Consider the following 24,305-nt stretch of genomic DNA (forward strand, 5'->3'; position numbering starts at 1 on the left):
CAGAAAGAAAGGGAGAGAAATTTGCCAAAAATGCATCGGCTAAGATTTGGGAAGGAGAAAGAAAAGTTGAGGAAATGGTTCTCAATTGGGACAAGAAAAAATGAAGAAAGGAATTCTCTATATATAAGGAGTGAAATATTATTTAAGTGTTTATCCTGAGCGATGTAGGACTTGAAGTTTTTTTTTTAAAAAAAAAACTTTCATGAGTCTTCTTTGTTCTAACAATCCTCTTCAGAGTAATTGTACTCTCGTGCACTGTATGGCGTCAAACTAATTAATATTACCCCAAAAAGTCATGAAGACAAGATTAAGATAGCAAGATGAATGAAGCATGAGCCAATTTTGAAAAAAAGTAGATGTAAAAGATTAATTGCTCTCATTGTAGCTAATCTACAAATTACTATCTTGATAGCAAGATGAAGCAGGAGCCAATTTTGAAAATAACGTAGATATAAAAGATTAATTAACTGCTCTCATCGTAGCTCATCTACAAATTGATATCTTGATAGCAAGATGAAGCAGGAGCCAATTTTGAAAATAAGTAGATATAAAAGATTAATTAACTGCTCTCATCGTAGCTCATCTACAAATTGATATCTTGATAGCAAGATGAAGCAGGAGCCAATTTTGAAAATAAGTAGATAAAAGATTAATTACTCTCATCGTAGCTCATCTATAAATTAATAATATCTTGAGATTGTCCAAGTCAAACATATGATTCACATCATACACCGTCTAATTCTTTTACTTTACAAAAATGGGTAACATGAAATTGTGTTCTTTTATGCTATGCTTGTTTATAGCATTCTTCTTGCTTGGGGCCACAGCACAAAATTGTGGTTCCCAAGTTGCAGGAGCGTTATGCCCAAATGGGTTATGTTGCAGCAAATTTGGGTGGTGTGGAGAATCAGATACCCATTGTGGAGCAGGTTGCCAGAGCCAATGTAGAAATGGCTCCACACCAACACCAACACCTAGTGGTGGAAATATTAGCAACATCATGACTCGTTCTCAATTTGAGGAAATGCTTAAACACCGAAATGATCCAGCTTGTCCTGGACATGGATTCTACACCTATGATGCTTTCATTGCTGCTGCTAGCTCTTTCAATGGCTTTGGCACAACCGGTGATATAACCACCCGCAAGAGGGAGATTGCTGCTTTCTTGGCTCAAACTTCTCATGAAACATCAGGTTCGTTGATAATTGTATTGCATACTAGCTCAAACCAGATATTGACCCCTTAAAATTATAATATTTTTTAAAATTAACCTCTATTTTAATTATAATTTTCATTTCTAAAAATTACAAAACCATGTATTTTTGCATAGTTTTGCAATAATAAAAATTAAAATTAAGAAAAAAAATATATAACTTTAAAGACTAAAAATATATTTAAAAATTAAAAATTGGTTGTGTAGATAATAAGATAAGTCACAAACTCACATTAAATTTCTTATTGTAAGCGATAATGTTACATAGTATGTACGTAGTATGTGAATATATGTTTTGTCTAGGAGGGTGGCCAACTGCACCAGATGGTCCATACGCGTGGGGATATTGTTTCATCAACGAACGCAACCAGGCATATTATTGTACTAGCGGCACCCGATGGTCCTGTGCTCCTGGTAAAAAGTATTATGGCCGAGGACCAATCCAACTTAGATTGTAAGTAATATAAACCTCACTAGCATTTCAACCCCACTTCCAAAGAAAATTCAGAACAGGTTATTATAATTTTTCTAATTAATTAAATTTAGAAGAAACCCATTTCATTTAGATTGTAGTATGTGATAAATTGTATGTAATTAATTTGTAAGTTTAACTTTTTTTTTTTTTGAAAAAATGTAAATTATATTAAACCCAAAATGATACAACAATAAACGGGGCATACCCCGCAGCTAGAAAAAATCAAAAGTCTCCATAATACAAGAAAACATATATCAAGATGTTAAAACAAATGCAACAGGTGCACTTGTCTATACATAAGAAACTTAATCTTGCTAATAACCTTTATTACAGAAAATTGATAATATTCAAAAATCAGCTTGTTCCTAGACAGCCAGATGCAGTAGACTGTAATTGTTATAGCTAGACAACGAAATTTTCCTTGAACACCTGATGTGGATTTGTCCCTAATTAAAGAGTCAGTAATGCACTGCAAATAAGTGAAACACCTGCGAAAAGGAGCCAAATCACAAATGTGAGCCTAAACTTGGAGAGATTTCCTACAAGAAAAGAACAAATGAGCATTTGACTCAGTCTCATTTGAACATAAAGGGCAAAGGGAACCCTTGTTCAAAAAAGCAGCTTTGTCAAGAGTAAGCAGCCGGTTTCTTTTAGCAAGCCATAAAATGAAAGATATCTTAGGGGGGATTGCTGGGTTCCATATAACAGAACACCTAACAGTAGGCTTGACACCTCTAATGTATTCATAGACTTTGCCAACAAGCAATTGTTCATTGGTGCTCCAAGATTGAATCCTCTTTTTGGCCTCTTCTGTACTTAGCTCTTTGGAGATAATAAAGTCCCTTATTTGAATGATTTTCTTTATCAAAACTCAATCTGATAAATAAGTATTGTAATTCCACACATCGCTCCCCCTGAAATAGTAATGGTGAACCCACCGAATCCATAGAGAATCTTTCTTACAATGAAAGTCCCACAGGATACGGGAAAAAAGCGGAAGGTTCCAGTCCTTGAGATTAAAAAGGCCTAAACCCCCTTCTTTTTTCGGAGAACAAACTACTGACCAAGCAACCAAGGGCTTGTTTTTGCTAATATCCGCTTTGCCCCACAGAAAATTACGGCATGAAGCGTTGATCCGGTCCAGAATAGATTGAGGCAAAGGAAAAATCCCCATCCAGAAATTCACAATTCCTTGAATAACTGCTCTGATCAACTCTAGCTTACCTGCATAAGATAAAGACTTCCTGTTCCATCCCTGAATCAGGGCAGCAATCTTGGAAAGCAAGGGAGTATAGTGGCATACATTTAATCTAGATGATAAAAGGGGAACACCCAAGTATCTAAATGGGAAGCCACCCAAGCTAAATCCAGTAAGCTACTGAATATGAGAAAGCTCATGAGGTCTAATACCGGCTGAGTATATGACAGATTTATCAGAGCTGATGGAAAGCCCTGAAACTCTACAGAAGTGTTAAAGCTTGGCAAACATAGTTGACACAGAAGAGATATCTCCTCTAGATAGAAGCATAATATCATCTACAAAAGCCAAATGAGATAGCTGAATACCTGCACAGTTGGAATGAAATTTAAAATTGGCATCATCCTTGAGACGGCTCATATCTATGGAAAAGTACTCCAAGCAAAGCAAAAACAGATAAGGGGAGAGAGGATCCCCTTGTCTAAGACCTCGCTGCCCTTTGAAGTGGCCATAAATGGATCCATTGACTTCCACACTAAAGGAAGTGGAAGAAACACATTCCATGATCCAAGTACAAAACTGGGCTGGGAAGCCAATGGACTTAAGCATCCAATCCAAGAATTCCCAGGAAATGGAATCATAAGCTTTATGCAAGTCAATTTTCAGGAGGCATCTCGGAGAGGATCTTTTCCGTGCATATTTGTGCAAAATCTCTTGAACTAGGAAGATGTTATCCATCATCTTTCTGTTCTTAATGAAAGCAGTTTGAGTTTCCCCAATAATAGTCTCAAGCACTAGGGCTATGCGGTTGGCCAGAATTTTAGACACAATCTTGTATAACAAATTACAACAAGATATGGGTCTAAAATGGTTAACCTGGGAGGCCTGGCCATGCTTAGGAATAAGTGCAATAATAGCATGGTTGATCTGCTTTAAAATTTTTCCAGTTGTAAAGCATTCATCAACCGCCTCAAAGATATCATCACCAATGATATTCCAAGCCTTCTTGAAGAATAAAGCATTGAAACCATCTGGCCCTGGAGCTTTATTGTTATCCATCACAGAAATAACGTTCCAAACCTCTTGCTTAGAAGTAGGACAAAGTAAGATCGCAAAACAATCGGTGGGAACCTTAGGACCCTTGTTGGAGATCAAAATGGAAGGAATTTGGGTCAACTCATGAGCACTAAACAAATTCCTAAAGTGATTCACTAAAGCAAGGACAATTTCATCTTGGGAGGAAGTGTTATGCCCATCCTCTAGCCTTATAGCAGCAATAAACCGGCTGTGTCTGTTGCGCTTGATTAAATTATGAAAAAATTTGGAGCATTTATCAACATGTAGGAGATATATGTTTTTGATGAGCTGAGCGAACTTCATAGACTCCACTTTTCTAAGCATAATGGTCAGCTCTCTAGTGCGGTTTGCCAGAGCAAGAAGGGAATGGTCCTGAGGATTTGGCTTTAGAGAATTAAGCACACTGTTATATTCAGCCTCAGCTAGCTCCACTCGGTTGGAGATGTTGCGGAACTCCTGCTTAAAAAGATTCTTCAAGGGAGCTTTAAGAGCTTTCAATTTCTTACAGATCTTGAACATGCTACAGCCATGAATATTTTTCTTCCAGCCATCTGCAACAATTCTTGAGAAATTTGGATGATCCACAATAGCGTTGTTGAATTTAAATGGAGAATTACCTCTAGGCACTACCTACTCAGTGGTGACAACTAGAAGAGTATGGTCTGAAATAGAAATAAACTCCATAACTTCACAAGCAGAATTTCCAAAGGAATTGAACCAGGCCTGATTACATAAAGCTCTGTCCAGTTTGCTCCACACCCTCCCATTAGTCCGCGTGTACAAGGGGCCATGAGAGTTGATGCTCCCCAGCCCCAGGTCAGAACAATTATCAACAAAATCTTGCAACTCATAAGCATTGGGCTCAGCTCCATTGAAACGGTCGGTGGGAGACAGAATGAAGTTGAAGTCACCAATGAGGAGCCAAGGGCAGTTCATATTAGCATTGATACTATTCAGATTTATCCAAAGAGATCTTCTTGCCACAATGGAGTGAAGACCATAGATGAATGAAACCTAAAAGCGCTTGGCAGTGGTTTTACAATCAATAGCACAGTGAATCAATTGGGCATTTGACTCCAAAACAGAAAGGTGGATCTTATCCTGCTTCCAGAGGATAAGAATTCTGCCAGCATTATGAGAAGCGAAGTTATGGGTGAAGTGCCAGTCACCAAACTTTCTTCTCATGATTTCCTCAACTGAAACCTTATTCAACTTAGTTTCCAACACAACCATGATGTTAACTTCCTTGCAGCGAAGGAAGCTCTGCATCGCATGATGCTTTAGAGGCAAATTAGAGCCTCTAATGTTCCAAGAGACAATGATCATGGATTCAAATGGGAGGAAGCCTCCCCGACCCTAGTTACAGCTTTATGATTTCTTCCTCTTTGGACATCCGTGTGCATATCCTCAGTACGGGTTGTCTTTATGAGTTGCACTGTTTTACCTTTTTTCTAGTGTTTTGTTTTCACCTGAACAAACCCCTCTTCTATAGGATCACCAAACTCAGTGTTCCTTGTTTCTTTGGGGTCAGAAGAATTATGAAGGACATGAACATGATTTGCAACCAGGACATGTTTTCTGTGAGGAGGGACAGACAGATTAGTCTGAACAGTCTTTGGATTATCAGAGGGGCCTGTTGTATTGGTATGTGGGGGCATTGCTGAATCACCCACTTGTGGCTGATCCAAGGTAGGGGAGGCTGTGATGAGAGCAGACTTATTCGCAGTGACAGTTTTACAATTAGTGAGGTGGTGCCCAATCATCTTACAGTGAGTGCAAAAAGAAGGTCTATTTTCATACTCAATCTTTTGCACAAAAGTCTTATCTGTAAGAAGTCTAAATCGCACTTCATCGATGAGCTCCAAAGAAGCATCAACCTCAACTAAAGCTCTAGCAAAAGAAACAGACCCCTTAGAAGCAGTAAGCTGGTCAGATCGAATGGGCGAACCAATCTTGGACAGGATTTTCCCTAAGGCTTGAGGATTCCAAAGCTCCAGAGAAAGATTTCTGAGTTTAACCCAAACAAGGATCTTGCTGAGCTCCTCATTGCCAAAGTCAAAGAATGCTGGCATAATCTTCAGCAGTAGGGGTATTTGAAATATGAAGTAAGGGCCTGCAGAGAGGACTTGGTTCAGATCGTTCTCAGACTCAAATTTAAACACCAGCCAACCACTTTCATGAGCTGAGTATGAAAACTTGACTCCCCATTTTTGGCAACAATCCAGCAGAGCTTTCTTTCCTGGGAAGCGGCCAGCCACTGATGAGGACATGACCAAGAGCAAGGGCAAGGATCCACTTGAAGGACTTGGAGGACCTATGACAAGGGCTAGAGCAAGGAAAGCCAAGGAAGCTCTTCAACAAGTGCTGTCCATACTATTTGAATACAAGCCCAAGTTTCAAGGAGAAAAGTCCAAGGTTGTGAGTTGTATCATGGCCCAAATGGAGGAGGACTAAATGACACCACTTTGTTTCAATTTTAGAGTGTTTAGTTTGTCTAAATAATGGCCCAATCCTTGTAAAGTTGGCTGACCAAAAATATGTTTTGGGTTGATCAACTAAAAGGGCTTTAGTTAGGTTTAGTTCAAGTTGTAATAAGGGCCCAATTGGCAACCTAGGCATCAGCCTTTTGGGAGACCAAATGGTGGCTGACTTGTTGGTTGTTGGGGGTGACTTTTGGTTGCCACAATTTCAGTTACACTCAGCCATTAAGTTTTTTTTTTAATTCCCTAGGTTAATGGCATTAAGTTATTTTAATTCTAGGTTAGTGGGTCATTACTAAAATCTGCTGTAAAGCTTCTATATAAGCTGAACCATTTTATCAATAAACACAAGTTGAGTTTTATTCAGAAAATTAGAGTTTATCTCTTTTATCTTAGTGAGAGTGATTCTCCTAAATTCTTGAGTGATTCAAGAACACCCTGGCTGTATCAAAGGACTTTCACAACCTTTGTGTGTTGCCCTCGCTGGAAAGAGTGATTCTTTCCTTCCTTTCATCTTCACCCTTGTTCTTTCAAACCACAATTCCAGAAAATCCACCTCTGCCCAGAATTATCTCGTGGCCATAACTCCCGTTTTACGCACTCAAATTAAGTGATTCTTGAGCCTAAATTGAATTTCAAAACAAGAACTTTCACCTCGTTTTGGAATCACCTCATTTGGAGCCCTGTAGCTTCAGTTATTGTCATTTCTATATTTCTGTCCAGCCACCACTTAACCTACATTTTACCATCCCATTCATCCATTTTATGCCAAGAACCACCTGATTAAGACCCACGAAATTAACCACCTTATTTTCCATCCTTACCTTAATCAATTTCCGCATTTTCCATCAAGGTTTAATCCTAGGCGATCCTAAGTCAGCCCTTGTTCCATGAGGGTTCATATCATTTGGTATCAGAGCTCCGGTTCTAGGATCAACACTTACTTTGCTGGAAATATTGGGTAACATCCTTCTTTATTCTCTTTGCCATTTATATTACCTTCTTATTCATATATATATTTTTTTTAGGCTGAACCATTGCAAAAGTTAAGCCTTTTGATCTCTTTGTTAAAAAAAAAAGCAGAATTTCGTATAAGCAAAATTAAAAAAAAAAATTGGGCTGAATGGTTCATGCTTGAAGAACTTTAAAAAAAAATCTCTTTAAGGTAATATATTGGTTGCATGAAGGATTGTTACTTGAATTCCTAAATTCTGAATTTTATTTCCTTCATTTGTGCCTAAAAACATTGTTAGCCTTTTTCTTGGTTAACCTTTTCCTTGTCTCTCTAGCCTTACCTTACACATATTGGTGAATTGTTCTTTGTTGTGGCCATAATCTCTTGAATTGCCTAAGAACTCAAGGGGAATTAGAGTGTTAAAAGGCAAGAGTGTTTCATTAGAGAAAAGCCATAATTGTTTGATACACTTGAGTGGGTGAGGTATTCAAACAACAACTATAATTGTCTTGTTACGTTTGATTTGTTTGTTTGAGATGTCAAGTACTAATCCTAATGATGGAGTGGGGCTTTCGCAATTCCAAATGCAAGCTTTGATGCAACATTTGGAGAGGTTCATGAAACAACGAGATGATGCGCTCCATGAGAGGTTGGATCAAATGGAGAATAGAGATCATAATGAAGAAGAAAGGAGGAGAAGAGGGAATGATGGTGTTCCTAGACAAAACCGAATTGATGGTATTAAACTCAACATTCCTCCATTTAAAGGAAAGAATGATCCGGAGGCCTACTTGGAGTGGGAGATGAAAATAGAGCATGTTTTCTCATGCAACAACTATGAGGAGGACCAGAAGGTGAAGCTTGCCGCCACGGAGTTTTCCGACTATGCTCTTGTGTGGTGGAACAAGCTACAAAAGGAGAGAGCAAGAAATGAAGAGCCAATGGTTGATACATGGACGGAGATGAAAAAGATCATGAGGAAGCGGTATGTGCCGGCTAGTTACTCAAGGGACTTGAAATTCAAGCTTCAAAAACTAACCCAAGGCAACAAGGGGGTTGAGGAGTATTTCAAGAAAATGGAAGTGCTCATGATTCAAGCAAAGATTGAAGAAGATGAGGAGGTAACTATGGCTCGATTTCTTAATGGTTTGACTAATGATATCCGTGATATTGTTGAGCTGCAGGAGTTTGTTGAAATGGATGATTTGCTTCACAAAGCAATCCAAGTGGAGCAACAATTAAAAAGGAAGGGAGTGGCTAAGAGGAGTTTTACCAACTTTGATTCTTCTGGTTGGAAAGACAAAGGTAAGAAAGATGGGGCTGCTACTTCTAGTAGTTCCACACCTATCCCATCAAAAACTCGCTCAAAGTCCCAAGAGGAACCCTCTAAAAGGAGTAGAGATGTGAAGTGTTTCAAGTGCCAAGGCCTAGGACACTATGCTTATGAGTGCCCTAACAAAAGGTCCATGGTTCTTAGAGATGGAGAATATATAAGTGAATCTGATGTTGAAGAGGAAGAGGAGAGTGAGTACGTAGAGGAAGAGGAGACTCCGGAGGGAGATTTGTTGATGATTAGGTGGTTACTTGGTGGTCAATTGAAGCATGAGGAGGAGAGCCAAAGAGAAAACATCTTTCACACTAGATGTTTAATCAATGGCAAGGTGTGCATGGTGATCATTGATGGAGGTAGTTGCACCAATGTGGCTAGTGCTAGATTAGTGTCAAAGCTAAATTTAGCTACTAAACCACATCCTAGGCCATACAAACTTCAATGGCTTAGTAAGGATGGGGAGGTGCAAGTGAGGCAGCAAGTTGAAGTGGACGTTTCCATTGGGAAATACAATGATAAGGTACTTTATGATGTTGTTCCTATGGAGGCCAGTCACTTACTGTTGGGGAGACCATGGCAATTTGATAAAAGAGCCAATCATGACGGTTACACCAACAAGATCTCTTTCATGCACCAAGACAAAAAGATTGTGCTCAAGCCATTGAGTCCACAAGAAGTGTGTGAGGATCAAAAGAAAATGAGAGAAAAACTTCTTCAAGAGAAAAGAGAAAAAGAAAAGGTGAGCAAAACACTTGAGAGTGAGAAAAAGAGGGAAACACTTGAGAGGAAAAAGAGTGAACAAAAGAAGAGTAAAACACTTGAAGTGAGGGAGAGCTATTTAGCCACAAAAAGTGAGGTCAAGAGGTTGTTTCGTGCTAAACAGTCACTCTATATCTTGTTTTGCAAAAATCAGATTTTGACCACTAACACTTTTGATGATTTTGAAGTGCCTTCTAGTGTTAAAACTCTTTTGCAGGATTTTCATGACATGTTTCCACCAAATGTGCCAAGTGGACTACCACCTTTGAGGGGAATTGAGCATCAAATTGATCTCATTCCGGGAGCTTCTTTGCCCAATAGGCCAGCCTATAGAAGTAATTCACAAGAAACCAAAGAGATTCAAAGACAAGTGGATGAACTCATTAGCAAAGGTTGGGTAAGAGATAGTATGAGTCCTTGTGCTGTCCCAGTGATTTTGGTCCCTAAAAAGGATGGGACATGGCACATGTGTTCTGATTGTAGAGCCCTTAATAACATCACCATTAAATATAGGCATCCTATACCTAGGCTTGATGATTTGCATTTTTGGAGGACTTTGTGGAGCAAGTTGGGCACTAAATTGTTATTTTCAACCACTTGTCACCCACAAACCGATGGGCAAACGGAAGTTGTTAATAGGACTTTGGGAACTTTGCTTAGGACAGTTTTGAGGAATAACTTAAAAACTTGGGAAGCTTGTTTACCCCATGTTGAATTTGCTTACAATAGAGCTGTTCATAGCACCACTAATTGTTCTCCTTTTGAAGTTGTTTATGGTTTTAATCCACTAACTCCTCTTGATCTTTTGCCTAATGTTTCTGTTTTTAAGCATAAAGAAGGTCAAGCAAAGGCGGACTATGTGAAGAAGCTTCATGAGAGAGTCAAAGATCAAATTGAGAGGAAAAATAAAAGCTATGCTAAACAAGCCAACAAAGGGAGAAAGAAGGTTGTCTTCGAACCCGGAGATTGGGTTTGGGTGCACATGAGAAAAGAAAGGTTTCCGGAACAAAGGAAATCAAAGCTTTAACCAAGGGGAGATGGACCATTTCAAGTGCTTGAAAGAATCAATGACAATGCTTACAAAGTTGAGCTGCCCGGTGAGTATAATGTTAGTTCCACCTTCAATGTCTCTGATTTATCTCTTTTTGATGCAGATGGAGAATCCGATTTGAGGACAAATCCTTCTCAAGAGGGAGAGAATGATGAGGACATGACCAAGAGCAAGGGCAAGGATCCACTTGAAGGACTTGGAGGACCTATGACAAGGGCTAGAGCAAGGAAAGCCAAGGAAGCTCTTCAACAAGTGCTGTCCATACTATTTGAATACAAGCCCAAGTTTCAAGGAGAAAAGTCCAAGGTTGTGAGTTGTATCATGGCCCAAATGGAGGAGGACTAAATGACACCACTTTGTTTCAATTTTAGAGTGTTTAGTTTGTCTAAATAATGGCCCAATCCTTGTAAAGTTGGCTGACCAAAAATATGTTTTGGGTTGATCAACTAAAAGGGCTTTAGTTAGGTTTAGTTCAAGTTGTAATAAGGGCCCAATTGGCAACCTAGGCATCAGCCTTTTGGGAGACCAAATGGTGGCTGACTTGTTGGTTGTTGGGGGTGACTTTTGGTTGCCACAATTTCAGTTACACTCAGCCATTAAGTTTTTTTTTAATTCCCTAGGTTAATGGCATTAAGTTATTTTAATTCTAGGTTAGTGGGTCATTACTAAAATCTGCTGTAAAGCTTCTATATAAGCTGAACCATTTTATCAATAAACACAAGTTAAGTTTTATTCAGAAAATTAGAGTTTATCTCTTTTATCTTAGTGAGAGTGATTCTCCTAAATTCTTGAGTGATTCAAGAACACCCTGGCTGTATCAAAGGACTTTCACAACCTTTGTGTGTTGCCCTCGCTGGAAAGAGTGATTCTTTCCTTCCTTTCATCTTCACCCTTGTTCTTTCAAACCACAATTCCAGAAAATCCACCTCTGCCCAGAATTATCTCGTGGCCATAACTCTCGTTTTACGCACTCAAATTAAGTGATTCTTGAGCCTAAATTGAATTTCAAAACGAGAACTTTCACCTCGTTTTGGAATCACCTCATTTGGAGCCCTGTAGCTTCAGTTATTGCCATTTCTATATTTCTGTCCAGCCACCACTTAACCTACATTTTACCATCCCATTCATCCATTTTATGCCAAGAACCACCTGATTAAGACCCACGAAATTAACCACCTTATTTTCCATCCTTACCTTAATCAATTTCCGCATTTTCCATCAAGGTTTAATCCTAGGCGATCCTAAGTCAGCCCTTGTTCCATGAGGGTTCATATCAGCCACATAGCCAATAAGGCTATGTCCCCAAGCCTCTCCCAGGGGTTGCAAATCAGTTTCTTCCAACAGCACTTCATCATCAGAGGGTGGAGAGGAGAACTTCATTCCAAAACCTTTGGAAGGGTTTCTGTTATCTTTGAACAGATTGACCCAAGGAGTGGGAGCCTTATTATCGTCTAGCTGCGGTGATGACTTAGAGCCATAGGAGTGAGATGAATCATCATCAGTAGTTGAATCATTGTCCCCTAAAGTGCAAGAAACCTCTGGGAAAGATTCAAAATCAGCACTGCATTCTGAAAAATTATCAAACACTTGGTGTGTGACATCATCAGTTTTTGCATAACTTGTCCCTGCCATTTTTACGAGCACCTTGCCTGAACCTGAGGTAGTACCCTTCACCATAATTTTCTTTGCAGCTGAGTGCGATTGACGACCCTTATTTTTCCCCATCAGGAGTAGTTCAAGCTGGATATTGCAGGTAGTAACAAACTACTTCATAGCCCAAGATGAGAAAAAGTGATAGGACACGCGATTGGAAAAAAACAAGGAAAAGCTTTGGAGACCGAGGCAGTAAGAACTTCCAAGGATCGAAGAAAGAACCCTAGCGTTTGTAGAGAGCAAAGATCCACTTCGTCGGTGGCCAAGCCACTGGGCAGCACCCAAGGACGGAAGGAACCTAGGTTAATTCAATGGCTTCTTTCTTGCACTTTTCTATCTTTAACCACTAGAGTGGTGACAATTGGCAAAACAAAGTTGATAATGATTATCTATCCTTTACTTCTAGTCTATCACTATTTATTTATGTGTAATATATTGCATATAACGTGTCATCATAACTATAGTGGTGGTTGATATAATATGTTTAAATGTATATTTAGATTAAGCCCCTTTCATTGAGATTGTAGTGTGTAAGAAATTGTATGTAAATTGTAAGTTTAACTTATTTGTTACTCTATTTAAATATAAAAACTTTTAGTTTATCACTATTTATTTATGATCGAGTACAATTGGTTAATATGTGTTGAAATTAAAATTGAATCGTTTGAGAATTATTTAAATTTGATTCTGTTAAAATTTAGTTATCTTCTCATTGAATTTTGGATTAGTTTAAATTCTTTTTTTGTGATGAACAGGAAGGTTAAGACAAAAAATAAACAATATTTATTCATATTAAATGTTTTGTGCTTAATTTGAAAGTAGGGAATGAAGTATATGGATTGTGATCAAGTGTTTATATTGTAATAGAAAAATACTTTTTAGATAAAAGAAAAGATAAATGATTAATTTGATTGATGATATAATGGTATATAAAAAAAAATAATTAATTTGATTGATAATATAATAGTATAGAAAGAAAAAAATAAGAAAACATTATTAATTTGATATTTAATATTATTTATTATCAAAATATAATTACTCATTGTAACACTAGTGTAGCATATGCGTGGGCTAATGGCATGCTGACCCTTTTATAACAGCAATTACAATTACGGGCAAGCTGGTACGGCACTTGGTGTAGATTTGCTAAACAATCCAGACCTAGTAGCCACAAATGTAGAAGTGTCATTCAAGACAGCGTTGTGGTTTTGGATGACTCCGCAGGGAAACAAGCCATCATGCCATGACGTTATTACTGGAAAATGGACGCCATCTGATATTGACAAGTCAGCGGGGCTGGTCCCCGGATACGGTGTGATCACCAACATAATCAACGGCAGAATTGAATGCCGATACAAGCCGGATACTCGGGTTGAAAGTCGGATCGAGTTCTACCTAAGGTACTGCCGTATATTGGGAGTGAGCCCTGGGAACAACTTGGATTGCTACTATCAAAGGCCATTTTAAGCAAAAAACTCTCTCTCTCTATATATATATATAATAAAGGACATGTGTTGCTAAAAGGTTCTTCTCATTATAAGTTCAAAATCTCTCTCTCTCTCTATATATATATAATAAAGGATATGTAATGGGAACCTTATTGTTAAAAGGTTCTTCTCATTATAAGTTCAAAATATATCTCTCTCTCTCTCTATATATATAATAAAGGACATGTAATGGGAACCTTATTGCTAAAAGGTTCTTCTTATAAGTTCAAAAAAAAATATATATATATTATCTTTTTTGGATGAGAATGAGTCAACCATGATTTAATTTCTGTCATCTAGTTAATCTTTAGTTCAGTTTAATTTTGACTCGAGCTTGACATTAATTTTTTTTATTCAAATTTGACTTGGCCAATTTCACCATTCGATTTTGCTCTTTAGTTTGAATCACATGAACTAAAAATCAAAATTTTTTAATTCTATACATTTCAAATTTTCTATTTATTATTAGTAGATTTTAGATAAAATAATTATTTAATTTTTAAAAAAAATATAAAACTAAATTTATTTTATTAGCTTTGTGGGGTTACAAGGTATGACAGAAAAATATAATTACAATCAAAGTCTAACTATTATAACTCAAGTTTGACTCATTTATTTAACAAGTTTAATTTTTAACTCAAGTTCTACTCATTTAATTCATGAACCAAATTCAACAAGTTGATTATCGAATCAAGTTTCAAATTATTTTTAAATTAATTTTATTCATTGTCACCTCTACCTTCTTCTATGATAAAGAACTATGTACCGATGAATAACAGTGAATTAAGGTTTTCGGAGCATTACCATTTAAATCATAAAATTAGGTAATTAATCATTTGGATGTACTTGACAAAAATAACATACAAGATAGTAGAAAAATATAAAAAAAATTAATAGGTTAAACGCAAGGAAATGAAAAGCTTAAAGTGTATAACCCAATTAATTGAATTGAACGTGTTTGGTAGAAAAGTTCATATATTAGTAAGGAGCTTTAGCTCAATTGATTGAACAATGAGCATGAGTCGTTGTAAATAAAAATGAGAATAGATCAGGCAGGATTAGGCTTTGTACAAATAGGTCTGATCTCTTTTATAAAATTAATTCCTAAGTCTAATATGTTATTCATTAATATTTTTTTTCTAGGTCTGGTTTGACATTTTTTAAAGTAAGACCTGACCTATTAGTCTATTTAAAAGCTTACTCTATAGGTTAACAATTTTTTTTTATTAATTTGTGGTTAAAAAAAGAGGTCCACTTTCATTGCTATTAAAATTTAATTTAAAAAAAAACCAAAAAAGTAAGAAACAAATGTAATATACAATAAAAAAAGATAATGTAAAAGCCATAGATAAGGCTAACGTAAAAAGGCTATAATTCAACTTCGGATTGTCACTGTATAACTATTTATTGCACATTTTATATATATAAAAAAAAATATTACTAACGCACAAGTAAGACTTGGGTTTTAATGTAAAAAAGTTGAGATTAAGTAGAAAGAAGGGCTCTGCTAGGGTTTTTTCTTTTTATTGTTTGTATCGATTTTTGCATGATGGAACTGGAGGCTAGGCCTCTAGCTCCGACAACTGAGGAAGATCCTGCTAGTTGGTGCACTAAGAAAGTGAAGACACGAGATAGTGAGGCTGTAGTGATAGAAACCTTGAAGGTGGAGGAGGAGATGTATGTCTCACCAAAAGCTTCGTATAAAGAAAAGCTTCTGAGTATGTCAGGAGTCAAAGGAACAACTCCAGGTTTGGAGACAACAGTGCCAGGGAAGATTGATTTCCAGAGTGTGAAAACGAATAGCTCAAATAAACAGGGCTTGCAGGGCCCTGAAGTTCCAATGTCTGACAGAATGGACTAAGTGGTCTGAACCTAGGGAAAATTGTCTAGTAGTTAAGTGTTAGGTAGGAAGGTGAGCTTCCGATTCTTGGAAGCAAAACTCCAACGTAATTGGACAAAGAACAACACTATCAAGATTCTTGATATGCTTGATGACTACTACGTGATTCACTTCTCCAACCAAGATGATTATAATCATGCCTTTTTCGAAGGTCCATGGTTGATAGTAGAACGTTATTTGATAGTGTAGAGATGGAGCCCATTTTCTGTTTTAATGCGGAAAAGATAAAGAAAGTAATTGATTGAGTTAGAATACCTGAGCTTCTGATTGAGCTTTTCAATGAATAATTTCTCTAGAGAATTAGGTCCATCATTAGAACAATGCTTAAAGTCGACCTGATGACATCTATTCATTCAAGAGAGACATTTGCGAGATTGTGTGTGGAGCTTGATCTGAGCAAACCTTTTACTACACATGTTATGATAAGGGGTTATCCCCTTTATTTGGAATATGAAGGTATACAAACTTTTTTTTAGTGTGGCTGGTACAGACATAAGAAAGGAGATTGCCCCTAGAGTGTGTCTGATAACAAAAATTTTTGGGAGAGAAGACTAAGGGAAGCCCCGATAATGAGAGTGCAGACAGTGATGATGTTCCCAAGGGCAACCGAGTGGTGAACGAAGAGAAGAGTAAGGAAACGAAGGTGGAGCCTTCGGTAGGGTACGAGCCATGGATGATCATCAAAAGGAAACCTAGGAAGAAGGTAAAAGAGGGACAAAAATGTCCTCACAAGCAGGAAAAAGCACTGCCTAGCAACCCACGTACGCAAAGACAAAACAACAACTGGGTCAAGTTTAAAGGTAGATAGGCATGAGACACAAAAGGGGATTACTGCCAACAACAAAAAAGAGTCAGACAAAAGGAAGGATAGTCCTCTCATTCAGAAAGGAAATCCTCGGATGGATCGAGTCATAAATGCATTGAGAGGGAAAAATCCTCAGCTTAATGGAGGGAAAAGTTCTCAGGAGGAGGAAAAATCTCCTAGTAGTGGGAGGAAAGTCAACTCCAAGGTGTTGCCTAATAATAAAGGTGTAGCACCATCGGGTGTTGGGTCACCATTGAAAGCTAAGGTGGCAAATGACTTTAGGCCCAATAAGGAGTAGAAGAAGTCAAACGAGGAAGCATGTGGGGCTAATAAGACGAGTGATGCCAACTTTCTGCACAAAATGAAAGTGATTGGCAAATAACATGAAGGCACTTTTTTGGAATCTGTCGGCACTAGGGTTTACTATTCAGGATAGGGCTTGGATAGTAGTATCATGCACGATATTCCACTATTAAATCAAATTAAATTGCTACAAAATAAAAATTTCAAAAATAAAATAAAATAATCATAAAAACTAATAGTAAAATTAAAAAAATATAAAAATATCAACACAAATATTTTTTACAAAAGAATTATATAACTCTAATTCTTTATTACACCTAGAGATAAGTAAGAGTAGAGGTTTCTTCATGTCAAGTCCAACAAATAAAAAATATATTAATTTAGAAGATAAAAAAATACAATTTTTTTTCCATAATATCAAACTTCTTTTTTTTAAAAAATAAAAACTCGTGAAAAAACAATAAATAAAATATCTAAAAATATTCTTGTCTTGTTTTGAGAGGTAAAATAAAAAAATTTGGTTAGCTTAATTTACTCTTGAATTTATTTCTAATAATTTATGAGCTTAAAAATTAGGATTTTTTTTAAATATTATAAAAAAAAAACGTTGTAGATCTATTTTTTAAAAGTAAAAGGGTTGAAGACATCTCAAATTAGCTAGGTTGGCTCTCAAATTAGATTGGCACCTCAACAACCCCCAAGCAAGAGCAACACAACCAAAATATATTAATAATAGGAGAAAAAGAACATCACAACCATGTGGGACATACACCAAACCCATGAGAAAGATAAATCCAATTTGGTCTATCTAAACCTGTAGTTAGAAAGAAGTTGTCCTGTCATTTGCAAAAACAAAAAGAAGGAAAATTGTAGAATGAATAGAGTTCCCCCAACAAAAGTCATTTACAGAAATCCTGTGAGAAGTCAATCTATACGGACAAATGTTACTCTCACGATAAATGTGACTAATAAATAAATACATGGATCTAGTGAGTTGAATAGTGTTCATCCATCTATTTCTTATGTGCCAATGGATAATACGAGGCTTCTTAAAAGTTTCCAACACTATAAGAGAGTCACACTCGAGCCAAAGATGCTACCAATCCATATCTTTTGCAATTTCTAGTGCCATGATAGCACCCATTGTAACGATTCAGTGTCACTACATGACCGCTTAAATATTATTTACGAAAAAAAAATTTCTAATCTTATTTCTTGACCAACTTCTATTCTTTATCTCTCATATTTTTTTTCTCTTTCTCTTATCAATTATGCAATTTAAATTATGTATACTATAAATGTGAAATTAATTTATGAGTGATTATATAACAGTAATTAGCAGCTAAATTCAAGATATTGCTAACAAGATTATATAATGTTCTTTTACCTAAATCAAGTTATTGATTGTCTTATATGCTATTAATTTGTGTAAAATATTAAATTAATTAAATAATCTATTTATGAAAAATATTAATCATTAAAAAACAGTTAAAAAACTTGAGAATCATGAAAGGAAAATACATGGATAAATGAAATGGTTCCATATATATGTTTTCGATGAGACAAGTCTATTACATCTTGTTTGTATTCTTTTTCCATTTTTTGTAATTTTCATATTGTTGTTTAAGGGTCGAGGATTAGAGAATATGACTCTTTGGTGACACACGAAGCAGTGTCTTTTTTCATTATATTGATCATGTTTAGAATGTAAGGAGTTAAAAAATTTAAGAACGAAGGAGGTGTAAGGGGAAGAGGTGACATAGGATCAATGCAATCTATTGGAACATGATCGATATATAGTTAAAGTGAAAGAATCTAACATATTAAAAAATGTAAACAACAAAAGTTGTTTCCACAAACTACTACTGCAAGTCATATATAAACATCAAGAAATTTTAAATGTAATGGTTACTTGAAAATATTGAAGCATTATATGAATTTTTTTTTGAATAAAATGTAACTTCTTAAAAAAAAACAATATTTATTAAGAAAAAATTAAATATTTTTTTAAGATATCTTTGTGTTATTTTCCTATTAGAATTCATGTTTTAGTTGAATAAATGATGAACTTTGCACATAAAACTTTATTAAAAATTTAAAAGTACATATAAAAACCAAAATAACAATACACAATTAAATTTACCGACCAAAATCATAATAAATTGTTAACTCTTTTAACAATTTTTAAAATTAACAAATTAACTTATGGATATCATAACAAATTACTCTCATTAAGCAAACAATTCACATGACTTATTTTAAATGACAACGGGTTCTAGAGGTGCACAAACACGCAAATGTTTGAGTTAACATAATAGACTTAAGAGTAGAACTTGTCTCCATGTTTTGTACATCCAAACTAAATTTAAATTTTTGATCTTTTGAGTATCAATTCTTGGTGGCTAAAAGTACCTTTGCGTTTAGATTCACGCCTTCTCTCTTCTTCGACAATGTGGTCCTTTTCCTATTCCCACACACTCTTCTTTTTCAACCATACTCACACACATGCTGCTACCAATAAAGGCCAAGTTTTGTATTCCATGAAAAGTAGTGTGCTAACCGTTGAAGCTGCTTCCGATTTCTTCCACAAAATGGTTGCAATGAAGTCTCTCCCACGTGTCAAGGGCTCCAACTTATTGTTCGGCATCATTGCGAAGATAAAGCATTACGCCCACTGCCATTTCCCTGATCAAACACGTGTTCCGTAAGGGTCAAGCCAGATATCTACACTCTCAACATTGTCATCAATTGTATCTGCCGTTTGAACCACGCAGTGTTTGGGTTCTCTGTTTTGCGGCTTATGTTCAAAATTGGCATGGAGTCCAACTTATTAACTCTTACCACACTTGTTAATGGCCTTTGCTAAGAAGGCAATGGCTATCAATCAAACAGTTACATCCACAGAACGATAACTAATGGGTTGTGTAAGGTGGGCGACACGTCTGCTGCTGTCTAGTATCTCAAGAAGATGGAGGAAAGAAATTGCAACTTAGATGTTACACGGTCTTTGCAAGGATGACATGGTATCCAAGGCTTCGGATTTGTTTTGGAAAATGTCTGGCAATGGTATTCAACCAAATCTCATCACTTACAATTCGTTATGTCACGATCTTTGTAGGTTTGATAGATGGAAAGAGGCTGCAACTCTGCTGGGTAATTTGATGAGAAATTGAGTCATGCCGGGTGTGCAAATTTTTACTTTTTTGGTTAATTATTTTTGCCAAGAGAGGATGCTTACAAGGGCGAAAAGCATAATGGGTTTGATGGTTCATATGGGGGTAGAACCTAATATTCTCACAAATAATTTGTGGTTAGTGCTGACTGGTTACTAAATCAAATGAAGGAAGCTATCAAAGAATTTGATCTGATGATTCACAAGGGCTGCATGCCAACTGTTGTAACTTATAGTTCATTAATCCGTCGATGGTGTAAAACTAAAAATCTAAATAAGGCTATGTATCTCTTCGGCAAAATGGTTAACAATGGACTGAATCCAGATGTTGTCACTTGGAGAACTCTTATTGGGGTGTTTTGCAAAGCAGGGAAATCACTAGCTGCAAAGGAATTGTTTTTTATTATGCACAAGCATGACCAACTTCCCAATCTCCAAACCTGCGCCATTATATTGGATGGCCTATTCAAGTGTCATTTTCATGCCGAGGCAATGTCAGTGTTTAGGGAGTTGGAAAAGATGAATTTGGATCTCAATATTGTAATTTACAATATTATTCTGGATGGGCTGTGTAGTTTAGGAAAATTAAATGAAGCACAGGAAATATTTTCTTGTCTTCCAAGTAAAGGGGTCAAAATTAAAGTTGTTACTTATACCATAATGATTAAAGGTCTATGTAAAGAAGGAATACTGGATGATGTTGAAGACTTAGTGATGAAGATGGGAGAGAATGGCTGTTCCCCGGATGGGTGCTCTTATAATGTGTTTGTCCAAGGATTGCTACGAAGATATGATATTTCAAGGTCAACAAATTCAACTAATGAAAGACAAAGGTTTATCTACTGATTCTACCTCCATGGAATTGCTTATAACCTATTTCTCTACTAATAAAGAAAATTCAACGTTGCAAGAATTCTTGAAGAAGATTGTTTGAGTATATACCTGTTATCAAAGTCAGGCTGTGTACACCAGGTTTTGATTCCTATATCATAATGTTTTGGTCTAAGTGATCTATTTAGATCAGAAAGTCGCTAAATCCATCTAGGTTCTTTTTTCTTTTCATAATTCAAAGATATTATGTCATTTTATAACAGAACCTGATGGATCTCTATTACAAGCCAAGTTAATAGTTTTCGTATTTACTCACAGATAGATTAATACTGCCATTTGCAAGAATTTTCATTTTAATCATTGATGGATAATCCTTTCATATAGGATGTGTGAATATAAATATGCAGTGGGTGAAATTAAGAAACAATACTGGAAAAGGTCGTATAATAACGTAGAACCAGAAAGAATCCGTGTGAATAAACACATTGATGGGGCCACATTTGTATATGATGTGTGCATTATTGACGTTTTTATTTTTGTCTATTGTAGTTTAAGCAGTAAGGTTGCTATGAACTTTCTAACAAGAAAATATCCCCACTATGTAGAAACATAATTGGAGACAGCCAAGGAAAAAAAGAAAAACAGACTCTTCTGCATACCAGAAATAAAGCACTCCAGTGCAGAGCTTAATTTAGGCCACATTTGATAAATGATTAAGTGAAGGTGTTTCCGCTGTTAATTTTCCCTGGTCTGGATTAGGAAGGCACAAATTGTCACAGAATGAAAGATATTTCTGCAAATTTCAGTCTTTTAAACTACAGTTTCGAACGCGTTTAAGTCACTTACTAGATATTGTGAAAAATTGTTGATAAATATGACTAACGAGACCATAATTACAGTGCCAACGCCGTTGCAGAAATCATGAAAACCTTGATGTTTTCTTTTCTTTCACTAATCCACTGATAAATTTTGTATCATGTAGTTCATGCTCTTCCCAGTTGTGAGTTGTTGGGCTTTAGTGGTGTTCTGCTATGCTATGCTTTTGCCAATTGTTAGTTTCACCCACTTCACTAAGGTAGCCAGTAATGTTGGTTACTGCAACCAATTTGGAGTCATGTCCCACTCATTTAAGTTTCCCAGCTTAAACTATACACTGCATATTTATATTCACTATTTACAACTACAATAGTTTTGTAACTATGGGGGCAGTCCATAATAAGTTTCGGTATTTCTTTCTTTAGAACAATTGAAAGAGTGAAAGGGCCTTAGACTTGCAACTTGCAAACAAGGAACAAAATTGGGAACAGAAACAGATGCTAAGGAGTCTCTTTATTTACTGAAAGTACTTCAATTAACAGTCGAATTGTGTTTATTTCAGGAATTACTACAATTTTAATATCTTATCTCTACCTTAATTCCCTCATCCCCTAAGCACGAGCTAAGTCCATGCTGTGACACCCTCTACCCCGACATACATATAAATAAATAAAATATATAAAAATATTGATCAACAAATTCATGTGGGTAAAAGGTTTACATTCACTTTACTATTACCAAACAAGACTTATTAAAAACATATTCAATTCAAAACAAGGCCGTCAAAATTTTCAATTTTTTTTTTGTTAAATCAGTGAGGTAAAATAAAATAAAATAATATCATACAATTAAAGTAAAAACTCATTCCCAATATCACATTCTATCAAAGCATCGTGTTCCAATGTCCTCTGACACGAGATTCTTTAGAGTTATTCACCTAGTCATCTGCTCCCACGAATACAAGATTCGAGATCATCACAGAATCCAAACACAAATAGCACACAGAGAGTGAGTTATCACACAAAAAAATAACAAAATAAATAAACAAGACGTAATCAAAATAAATTATGAAAATATTTATAATATAACTCAACTTAATACAACCCACGTCACTTCACCACTTTATCTTTAAAATTCATTTTTCAATCACTAATCACATTACACATGAATCACACACTCGAGTCAAGACACAATAATACTCATCAATTTCATAATAAACAATTAGCAAGCGTTATACAACAATTTTTAAACTAAGACTCAAGTCTACATGCAATGTGACACCATGTCAATGAAAAATTACCCTGGGGCGCTTAGGAGTACATAACTGGACACACCACATAATGGATATGTCAAGTCACTCTCACTAAGTAAAATTATAAGGTGACCAACCAGGGTTACTTCATTTTGCGAGAATGCTTCAATCATATGAGATCAAGATAGGCTTAAAGGAACACTCAAACCGAGTGTCTTTACCCTCAAGACCTAGACTCCGAAGAATCAAGTCCAACCCCTAAAACAATTTTTTTGCAAGTAGATACTGCTCATGAATTATACAATACTCATGACCTTACACTCGTGTTTCAAACACGTTTAACACATTGCGCTACAATTTAACACTGGTTCCTATAACTAGGAACGTATACTTTCTCTTTAACATTGCGCATAAACACTTTTCTCAATATAAACACTGATCGAGTTATTGTATAATTTACAGCTTACAACACAATTATTGTCACATCAAGTGTTAAACACACATTTATTCACAACCAAAACTCATGTTCACAACTTCACATCTCATTATGTCACAATCAACCATCTTATATTTATGTGTATCTCACAATTTAACACATTCAACTTTGCACTTATACTCAATCTCCATAACAATATCATAATCTCAAAGTAATATAGTATTCTACAATTCATCATATATTCAATTTATCGCTTATATATATAATTTCAATCACAATTTCATAATCTCAATATAACTATTTATTACGCTAATCTTATTCAAAACACCAACAAATTATTAAAAATATTTCTCAATCCAAGGGGAGTAAAACCCCTCAAACAATTTCACATAATCATACAAGAAGAATTTTAATAAATAAACATCACAAAATAAATCTCAATTTGATCCTTTAAGAACCTCTACACATGTTCATTCTAACTCAAATTGCAATAAACTCATCTCTTACCTATGAGCGGGCTCACGTGTGTATTCTGACAACGATAGCGACATCTCTAACAATTTCCTAAGATTCCTCAAGCTTTTCCTATGATTGTTCTGATAGGGTTTCCAAGCGTTAGAGAGAGAAGAAAGGATTGAAGCCTTCATTCCACTGTCTACGTGCGATGAGTATTTCTCCCTCCATAGACATTATTTTACAAATCCCAGTGTTGACACTATGCGGTAATGAATTGCGAACCACATATCAAAATTTCACGACAATCCAACGATTAAAGAGTCTGAGATCATAGTTTTATTAAGACAGTTCTGGGTTTCTACGCGAAAAGAAAAAACTATGATGGAAAGACTATTTCTCTCACCTCCAACATGTCTTCGTAAATTCCAACGGTGAAAATGTTTGGAAATGAGTTCCGAACTTGATGCACAATTTCATGATGATCCAACGGTGAATGAGTCCAATATCATCGTTTTTTTGAGACAGGATTGGTGGTATGCGGAAAAAAGAGAGGTTTTGGAAAGAGGAGAAGGGAAAACAAAATTGAGAGGAAGAGGAGGGGTAGGAAGTATCGCAACTGAGCTAAAATGCATCTATTTATACTTAGGATATTCACA

General features: G+C 36.0%; 1 protein-coding gene across 1 annotated transcript in view; it reads left to right on the forward strand.

Moving 5' to 3' along the window:
- Positions 1-13,658, forward strand: part of LOC114389476 (endochitinase A-like) — a 59,525-nt gene extending 45,867 nt beyond the window's left edge. Inside the window, exons 4-6 of the mRNA XM_028350169.1 lie at positions 754-1,193; positions 1,517-1,667; positions 13,292-13,658. Of these exons, the coding sequence (XP_028205970.1) occupies positions 754-1,193; positions 1,517-1,667; positions 13,292-13,658 (958 nt within the window). The remainder of the gene's footprint in view (positions 1-753; positions 1,194-1,516; positions 1,668-13,291) is intronic.
- The last annotated feature ends 10,647 nt before the right edge of the window (positions 13,659-24,305 follow it).

The sequence above is a fragment of the Glycine soja genome, chromosome 16, assembly GCF_004193775.1.
Source record: "Glycine soja cultivar W05 chromosome 16, ASM419377v2, whole genome shotgun sequence".
Classification (NCBI taxonomy): Eukaryota; Viridiplantae; Streptophyta; class Magnoliopsida; order Fabales; family Fabaceae; genus Glycine; species Glycine soja.